Here is a 10480-nt window from a genome sequence, read left to right on the forward strand (position 1 = left end):
AAGACGCCTCTTTGAATTTCGACGATCGTGTAGTCCTCCAGGCCGAAAATTTCAAACATACCATAACCTTCTGTGAGAAGAGGATGCCTTCCATCTGGGGTCTGACAGCGTTGTCAGATCAATTGACGCTAACAACAGCAGGCAGAAAACTTGTATGGATGTAGTAGTGATTCACCATCATCTCCTGCTGAGTCAACCCTCTTCCCCTCTAGGTTGGGACGCCTAGTATTACAGCAGGTGGCTAGTGCCGTCTGTACCAGCACAGGGCAGCACGTACAACAAGGTGCCCAGTATATTAACCTGGTTTATATATGGAAATAATTGAGATAATGTTTAGGTAACTGACATTTCACATTTTCGATGTGATCAAAGTTATTGTTCGTGCTTCGCTACACCTGAATGTGAAACAGAGTATATCAGAATTAATTATTTTTATAACAAGCACCGTATGTTCAGTTTTCCTAATGGATATGAAAAATCAAAGCTGAGTATTCCCCATTTATTTACATAAAATCCATACGTAATATGTGAAATAAGTAAAAAAAATGAAAAACTAAGATAAAGAGGAGCAAAGGGTATCTTTTCATTGGTATCTTTTCATTGGTAACACAGCCAATGCGAAGTGAGCTGTTCAAGCAGTTCTTTAATTTTGAAAATGCCCATCTTGAAAAAAAAATCAATATTTCTTTTGTGGTATTTTCGGGAATAATTCATTGAAAATAATCTGTCCTCAGATGTGCCACTAAAATTATTGTAGTCTAAGCTTAAATGTGACGCCGAGAAATATTGTCTGTCTTGAAATATGAAAAGCAAAAATAATCCCCTCCCAAAATTGTTTTAAAACGCTAAATATGAAAACTTGAACGGTGTGGTGTTAGTGGAAGAAGGCAGAAAAGAGATATACCGTAAAAAATAATGATATGGCTATGGGTATGTAATTTAATGATATATGTGATATATTTATATATAATGCGATTAAGATGCAAAAACATGATAAAAACTGAATATAATTACTAACGATAATTAATAATGATATGACTAATGCTAGTAAAGTACTAATAATAAAAGGAAATTCTAAGGTATAGTAGTTATGTTAACAATAATGAAAAAAATTTACCGCAATTAATCACATTATGACGGTGGCAAAGACAACATTGTTTCCTCTTGCTGTCACTGATGATAAAAGTATATTGAATATTGATTACGTAAAACGTAGCAAAGCGCTTAATTACGTAGTTAATCAGCTACTAAAAGCCTTGTAGATTACGGCATCGGTCTCATAACAATAATTGCCCATCCTGGAAGAGTTCTTTAGGTCTCGCGATAATATAAGCTTAGAAAAAAGGGCGTCCACTAAATTAAGTCTCATTGTTAGCTGTATGTTGCTGAACAAAGAAGCAAGGACAACGTGTTTTGAAGATTTTGGTGACAGTTCCATCGTCAGCTTAATGGTTAAACTGGCCATCAAATGAGCGTATTTCCACTTGTCTAGACAGATTCAGTTTTGCACTGACCCCGAATGACTAGTTGCTGAGCATAAAACTTGGTTTATTTAAAACACTTTTATTTTTACCTTTAAGGAACAGCGCAATTATTTTGCTTGCGCCTCATCAGAGGAAGTTTCCCGTAAATTAAAAACTCTATGCAAAGCCGTGAATGCTTCAGGTAATGTTGGTTATTTTTTCTACATTCAGCTTTGTAGTCCCATTTCGATGTTAGAACGGTCTGGATACAGTTTATTTCTTGTATTTTTATCAATTAGTGTTCTTTGCACATCTTGCTCGTCAGTATATCATTGAAAAAAATATATGAGAGGACGTTTTGCATAGGCCTCTTTCAGTCGACTTTAAACACCTTCTCCGACACAATATTTAGTTCTTCACTAAACTGATGCATCACAACGGCAATTATGACACTGCGCATGATTACATTTTCCCTTTTTCCATTCGCGGTCTTGTCGATAGCTCTACTATATAAATATAATGGCAGAGTGTAGGGGCGCAAACCGACTTCTGGCATTGCGGCTGTCTCTGCGCTCTTTGCCTTGTTATGCTAGCACGATAATGACGCTCTTGATGACTCTTGCTTTATGCTAGACGCCCGTGACGGCGTTCCGAAGAGAGAGGAAATCCAGTTGAGGAGATTCGAGATCTTGTCTCCGATGGTGTCGTTGGATCTGACGCACATTCCAGGGTTGTCGTAGACCGTGTGGGGACGCGCGTGGGTGGCGGGCGTGGGCGCCACACGGCAGTACAGCCCTCTTCCACAGCGCCCATGCCATGCCCACTGCCACCGCATTTCTCACTTTCGCCCTGGAAAAGACAAAGAGTTGTGTCAACCAGTGAGTAAAGGTGCTCTTCTCTCTCTCTCTCAAAAAAAAAAATAAAAAAAAAAACACACACACACATACATACATACATATATACTGCGCTGTTTCTTTCAACAGGTTATGGCTTTGGAGAAAAAACACCACAGCCACTGCCACAAATTCTCGTAATAGGGTTGTCTCCAAAAAAAATAGGTAGTGGTGACCGCTACATTTTTACTTAAATGCATATTCGTGGATGTTGAACCTCTTGTGAAGAGAGCCTCCACGATTCTAGTTGCTTCACACACCTATAGACTACATGTGAAACGTAAAGAATTTCAGTCACAAAAAGCTATCTAATCATTCAACAGGCTTTGACGTAATCAGTCCTAACAGGTCAAATGGTCAAGACCAGAAATCTGGTAAATATGTTAAATTGTTGCTGTACTCTTCACATGCAGGAAGCAGACCAGATTAAGAAGATGAAACATATTATAAAGGAACAAGCCCACAGGGACCATTGAAGTAATGTGTTGTAATTTCTCCGGATTTGCATCACAATTTACGTAGGAGAGGTAAAAAAAAAAATTGCCATTTTTGCTTATTCAGGGAGTAAGCCTACAAACTACTTTGTTGCTGTTGGTGTTCTTGTTGGGGGATAGGAAACATCTATGGAAGAATATAAAAAGGTCTGAAAAAGGTAGAATGAAAATGTAAAAAAAAATAATGTGCATGTTAAACAGTAAAAAAAAAATTATTTCTAATAAAATATAACGTATTTATTTTAATTTTCATTAGTGAAACAAGGTTCTATTAGACCATAGATTTTAGCACGTTTTAATTTACGTTAAAAGTTAGGAATATAATGTTTACAACTTATGCGTGAGGGAAAAATCTTGTACGCGTTCCGAGTAAGCTGCGGGTCGGGTCACGCCTTGTTCTTCCTTTACTATAATAATTTATAGTATTATAATTTAATTAATACCAGGTAATGTGTGATGTTTTATTTCATGATATTACAAGGTTTGAACCCTGGTAATCGGATGGCATCATTCCAGGTAAAATGATGACATATCACCTTGTGACAAGCTGTTAAAATACTTGTTAATATAGGATGACATACTTTCAGGTAAAATGATGTAACTTGTGATAGGATGCCATAGTTTCTGCTGATAGGATGACATGACTTCTGGCAACATGATGACTTGTCGCCTGGTAATAAGATATCATTCAGAACGATAGCATAATATTATATGGTAAAAGAAAGTTGTAATTCTTAGTAATAGGTGACAATCGTTATGGTTGGTGATAACAGCAAGACATGTCATCTGATAATAGGACATAATTCCTGGTAATAGGGTTGCTGCAGGTCCCGTTAGATATCGGAATCCATAGGAAGATCAGAAAGGGTACCATACCTGTTCAGTTTTATAAATGGAATGTAATAATAATAATCTATCAGATACATCATCCTGTAACATCAATATATATATTTATACCATAAGCTATGACATCCTGGGAGAAGGGATTTTGACACCATAATACCAGGAAGGTTGTGCTGTATTACCAGTTTTAACCCAAGAACCTCCCCCCCAAACCCCCACAGATACGGAACAAGGTGCAGATGAAGTAGCAACCATAACATTAAAGAGGCGTTCGTTCTTTATGTACCAGAGATAAAGACGCAAATGGCTCAAACGACTTAGGTTGCAAGCGCCACAGTTGGACTCTTGTTGCATATGTTGTTTCTTGTTCCAACTAAATAAGAGACAGGATCTGGCCTATTACAACCGGCAACAACCAAACTCGAAAGCAGCGAAAGAAATAAGCGAACTCAACAACGCCTTGAACTTCCCGCTCGACTGAGTCAATGGCCTGCGTCGTCTGCGAGGAAATTAAGAACATTAAGATCTATGATCGTGGCTCCATAAGAATTACTATGCTTTACTCGATTATTTATGACACCGGAGGAGGATGAGAAGGAAGAGGAGGAAGAGGGAGAGAGCGAGGGAGGGAGGGAGGGAGGGGGAAGAGGAGACGGACGTTTGAATTTGCTCCCTCTACTTAGGCACACCATCTGCTGAAAGGATAATAGGATTCAACAGAAAGGATTTCTGTTTCGTTAATGCCATCCCCGTCTGTGAGGGAGCTGGCGTAGGAGGAGGAGGAGGAGGATTACTTCCCATAGAGCTCACTGACATGACTTCCAGACAGTTTCTGTGTTTGATGAAAGGATTAACATATCTGAAAGGGTGATACTAAAACGAGCAAATATACAGAATAAACCTAGAATGTCATGGCCTTGCAAAGTAGGTTCCAAAAAATTGAATTGGATTTTGTTCAGAGAGAGTTAAAAAAAAATATGAATACATCAAACCATTATTCCGTAGGTTTTTTTGTGGCAATTACGAAGTCGTTAAGTATTTGAAAGGAGATAATTAAAAACGTACAGTTATTTATACGTACTTTCGAGGTTAATGTTTTCAAAGAAAGTAGAGCGGGTCAACACACACGCACGCGCGCGCACACATACAGAGAGAGAGAGAGAGAGAGAGCTGACGAGAGAGAGAGTAAGGAGAGAGGGAACGAGAGAGAGAGAGAGAGAGAGAGAGAGAGAGAGAGAGAGAATTACTATGTCATCTTAAACAGATATGTACCCGTCGACATTCATGGAAGTAATGCCTTTTGTAGCAGTCTGGTGACCCATATCTACGAGCACATAAATCAAAAGGAACTACTTTATTTGTTAACGACTCCCCCCAGCTACAAAGAGCAACGTCTACAAGAGAGTCCCATAGAAAGACTACCACAGAAGGGCTGGGGGATCGTTCTGAAATACGGTTTTTTTTATAGTTATTTCTTTTCGTTACTTCCTTGAATTTAAGCAGAATCAACATTCGTAACGTCCTGAACGGAATATAGGATACTTCGTCTTATTTTGATGATGTTATTTAATTTAGGGGAATGTAGGTGTAAGATATATTGAGGCTAATGTTATTATAGTTTTTTTGCAGTATGGTTCGTCTTTGATTCGGCGTTTAAATGTTGAATAAGGCATTGATTATTATTTGTTTTCTTTTTTATTGTTGAATTCGCCCCCATTCGGAGAAATGCATTTGATAATTTATACATTATTCCTATGTGTATATGCGTGTGTATCATTTTATCTCTCGCGGGAGATATTCATTAGTTTTTTAGAGCTATAAAGACCCATCCGTGGCACTTACCTTAGCACAGACATAACAGCAGCCGCACATATCAAGTGCCAATCCCCAGTTGCAAGAGAACAACCGAGGGGGAAGTTCGCACGTGATCTCCCGGCAAGGTAGACACGAGAGTGACCAGACTCTGAAAGAAAAAGCAGAAGAGGAAAAGATGTCAGAGTAGCTGATGACGGGGGGCTCTATAATCCTAGGCTGCGGCGGGAAGGCGCTCTTTTATGTAAGTAAAATAATTTTTTGAAAACAGATTTATTATGGGGCTCTGAAAGAAAAAGTGGAAGAGGAAAAGGTGTCAGTGTAGATGAAGACGGGGGCTTTATAATCCTAGGCTGCGGGAAGGCGCTCTTTTATATAAGTATAATAATTTTTTGAAAACAGGTTTATTATGGGGCTGAAAAAAAAAATGGCACAATCCTCGTTATTATAAGGTACTTGAATTCTCGGTAAAATGAGTTGCGTGAAGTTACAGTCTTGGTAAATTGAGCTGAAAAGGTGCGTTCTTTATATTCAAAGGAAGGGAAAGGGCCTTTTGGGTAAAATAAGACGTCGAACTTAGAAAATATTTGGTGTAATATGCTGATGGAGTAATTCCTTTCAGCAAACGGTTGAAAGGAGTATTCTTGGCAATAGAAGATATAAAACCCAACTGGAAGTTGTAGTCATGGTAAAAGATATTGAATCTTTCCTAGCTAGTGACCCCAAGGGTTTTAACCCGGTATGTATTCACCTTAACGGCTTGTTTAGTATAAGCCCGTTGGGGATTACCGTGAAAACATAAACAAAAGACTGCAAATATCATAACGATACTGCGGTCTCAGTTTATCAAGTTACTTTAAATTACATTCTCTGTAAAATAAATTTCTAGATGGTCATTATTGTTAAAGCAGGTTGTTAGAGGACGCATGCTTTGCGAAATGAATAGCAAGAAGCTATCAGCTAGGTAAAACAGGCAACTCAAAAGAGCCCTAACAGTAAAATGAGCCATTTTGTTTTCACATTCAGCCGAAAGTCTTCAACTTTGCAAAATAGGTCCTTACATTGTATTCCCATTCTAATAAACTGAGACAAGTTCCATTCTCGGTAAAAAGGAAATGCAAGACAGTGATGTTTTCGTACGGTAAGCTGCCAGAAAGCCCTTCGCCGTGAAATGAGGTGGTGAAAATAATTTTGGCATAGTATCTGTTAAATGGTATATTACGATAAAACACCATTGAATTAAAGGTAGAATGGACAGCTCATAAGGTGCAAATGATGAATCTAGGTAAAATAAGAAGATACAAGGTACATTCTAAGTACAATAGTGCTAGCAGGCGGGTATAGCGGTACAATCTGTACTATAGGGGACATTGTTAGTTAAGTTAGCTGTACAATCAACACGATAGGGAACATTGCTAATAAAGTTAGCGGGAAGTTAAATTGCATCGTTGGTAAAATAAGCTATTAGAAGTTGCAGTTACTGATAAAACAAGCAGCTGGAATATGCACTCTACTAACTAATCAGTTTGCATAAACATTACGCCTAAAGAAATAATTGTCCTTAAGATATCTCCTGAAAATTCCATATTGTTTCATCTTAAGTTCTGTAACTTCTCAAGAATTAATTTTTTGGCGTAAGATGTTTGATATATTTGTTTTACCTATAAGTAGAGGTTATGTGATTTTTGATAAAAGACTTTGTGCACATAAAAAAATCTCGGTTTTGACTTTTAAAAAAAATGAAGTAAATGCTATTACCATGATGAATACGAAGCCTTATTGGACAAAATGAATCGCAGATTATATTAGCAATCAACGAAGTGACCGCTGCTCTGCCAAAGGACATACGGGGAGTTTTGTTGTACGTTTGTTTGCCCTGTTGGTTGTACGTTCGGTGGTGCCGAGGTTCATACAGTCTGCTCATTGAATGTTGTTCAGGACATTCGACATATGAATGGATCAGTGATGGCATATGTATGGGGGCACACGTGACCAGGCTGCGTTTGGTTGATTACGATGGTACAACTGCAGTTGATAGCGCTCGCCTCACGGGCGTCTTTGAAAAAGACAAAGTGTACATCCTGCGAGTTCGATCTTATAGATTTATTCGAAAGTGACTAAACGGATAACTCTTCTGTTCCTTCTGTATCAATATACTCCATTAGAGACAGAAGACAAATGCTTGTTAGCTCATGATCACAAAGAGATGAAATGTAATTAAATAGACAGTTATGAAGGAAAGGATTAATTATAATCATTATAAGAAACTCACTAACTTTCGCCATCAATTTGTATTGTCAGTTTGGCAAGTCATCTTTTAATAACTTCTGATTGTACTTAAGACCCTCTCTCTCTCTCTCTCTCTCTCTCTCTCTCTCTCTCTCTCTCTCTCTCTCTCTCTCTCTCTCTCGTTGTTTGGAAGCCATTTCATTACACTTCGATGAAGGACGCAGTAAGGCCATTCTTGTCGAGATTTATAAAGAGTAAGCAAACCGTGACAGAACACCCCGAGGATGCCTTCGGTTGGTTTAACTTCCAACAGCGGGTTAGTTGAGGCAGTTCGGGCATTTAATGGATAAAGGGTAGCAGTGGGTATTGGTAGATGCATCCAAGAGGTTAGTAGGGAGTACGAGAGTTCAATTGGTAAAGTGGAAGCCATTATTACTTCAGCAGAGATGGCGCGGTGGGGTATAGTTATCGACAATATCCAAACTCATTGCCAAAAGTGGTCCGTAAGCCTAAGAGCATACGGGTACTTTCGTATCTGGACAACTTTTTATCTCAAATTTAAGCTTTAAAACAACGTAAAGTAATGGTGCCATCTTTCCCACATGCTTACAAACAACCAAAAAGAGCAGACAGCTCTTTGCCAAAGAGCGGGCGTATCTTCGCATAGGCAACTTTTCAAGTCACGTTCATCACAGTGGCTCACCTTTCCAGATAACCTAAGAAGAAGAAGAAGAAGACGAGCAGGATCTTCATGGTGTCGACGATAAGGGGAGAAACCACCACTGTCACTGCTACAGAGACTGCCGCACCAACCACAGGCACCACCACCCGAGAACCGAGAGGGTGAGGGGGAGGTTACGGCTCTGCAGTGACAATTCCCCTCTCTAGTGAGGCAACAAGGGGTTCTGGTAGTTGAAAGATGAGGAGCAGTAGGTGGGGAGAGAACGACCCGGGCCCAGATAGTTTCTGGCTTCTTTTTCTTTGTGTAGAGGGGAAATAAGCAGATGCCCAGTTCACGGAGCACCTTTCTAAACCAGTGGCGCTTCGGTCTTTGGTTCGACGAGATCAGAATCTATAGAAATTTAAAACGTCATGTGACCCCTTTTTTTTCTACAGCAGCGTCCTGCAACAATTTTTCATTTGGTAAAGAACATCAGTTAAGGCTGGTCATCCGTATGCAATGAGGTCATAGTGCATATGCACTGGTTATCAGCTTTCCGTTGTACTGAGAGTCATCGCTTACTCAGATAGTTATTTAACTTTGCACTCGGGGCATGGCATTGCCCAGTTAACTGCCCTCTTGTGCGTCGCGCATACTTATTCGAAACTGCGCATAAGTAGCATAATTAAAACAAACAAGCTCCAGTAATCCCCTGACCTTAGGCATCGTTTTACCTTCTTGTGTATTCCGGAGATCTAAGGCCTCGAAAAGAATTTCATCTCCATTGTTCAGCTGGACTCGACAATACACATCTTTCCTTTAGGCTCCAGTTTAGCTCACTGTTACTTGTTCCCTCTTTCCTTCACATTTTCATCGGTTTCTCGCCGTTGAATTTCGTCTTAAAACGCCACACCGCGACTGAGGTGTGATTGGTCATCACTGGTTCTTTCCTGTATCCATCCATCGTCCGCAGCAGCGCCGAATCAGCGGCCGATTATCAGCGACGCAAACGGACGAGTCGGGCATCTGCGGCGAAGTAGGCACGAAGGGCGGACGAAAGACGCACAACAATGCTGTAAATACCAACCTTACAGCATAATGAGACTTCTGAACAACCGAGAGGTCACTGGGATGAGTTAAACTCGCCTCGAATTCAGCCTTGAATCGGCTACAGTGTCAGCCGTTCGTCTCCTTAATAGATAGTGGCGCCTCTGTCATCCTATACCATGCTTCACACACTCGCTCACGCACGCACATACAAACACACTAACACATTCACACACACACACACATACAACGTCCTGTTCTTTTGTTGTTTTCTTCTCCGGCCTAGTAGACGGGAACAAAGGTCATGTTTATTTAGAGCATTGCAAATTTAAACGTCAATGCATACAATTAAACTCCCTTTGCATATAATTATCTCTGACCTTGCATAAGGCTGCTTATTATGCATTCGCCTATAAACGTCCGATAAATACAACAAGGAACAAAATCCAGTGACAGACTTGCAACCTTAATTAATTGTGACATCCTTTTATTAACATAACAGCTGCCATTGTCTTCAGTTTATGTTAAGTAAAAAATATCTGTACAATAAAATGAACAAAATCATGTGTGTATATATTTATCATATATTATATATATATTATATAATCTATATAATAGATATATAGATATATGTATTGTATGTTACATATATATTATATTTATATTATATATATAAATTATATATTAATATATAAAATAAAATATTAATATATTTATATATATATGTATGTTATGTATGGATGTATGTAATGTATGTATGTATGTATTGTAGGTTATGTATGTATGTATGAAATAAATATATATATATATAATATTTATATTTATATACATTATATTATTATGATATATATTTATGAAAAATGTAGTTACCGGTAAACTTGCTTGTTTCTTCATATATCCTTTTACAACGTAGAAGAAAATTAACTTATCAGTGTCTGTCCACAGTAAGGGACACCGCGTAGAAGGACACTATAATTGTTCCGTTAGACAGAAATACAGGAAACAGTTAAGTAGCACACTTTCTGTCTCATACACTTC

General features: G+C 38.7%; 1 protein-coding gene across 1 annotated transcript; it reads right to left on the minus strand.

Annotated features, from left to right (window-relative positions):
• Nucleotides 1-485: 485 nt before the first annotated feature.
• LOC135200776 (insulin-like growth factor-binding protein-related protein 1) lies at nt 486-9595 on the minus strand. The gene is given in 4 exon segments (XM_064229416.1): nt 486-2288; nt 2291-2312; nt 5536-5656; nt 8438-9595. Coding segments are annotated over 4 exon segments (429 nt in total). The 5' UTR covers nt 8488-9595; the 3' UTR covers nt 486-2052.
• Nucleotides 9596-10480: the final 885 nt, after the last annotated feature.

The sequence above is a fragment of the Macrobrachium nipponense genome, chromosome 27 (genome assembly GCF_015104395.2).
Source record: "Macrobrachium nipponense isolate FS-2020 chromosome 27, ASM1510439v2, whole genome shotgun sequence".
In the NCBI taxonomy this organism is placed as follows: Eukaryota; Metazoa; Arthropoda; class Malacostraca; order Decapoda; family Palaemonidae; genus Macrobrachium; species Macrobrachium nipponense.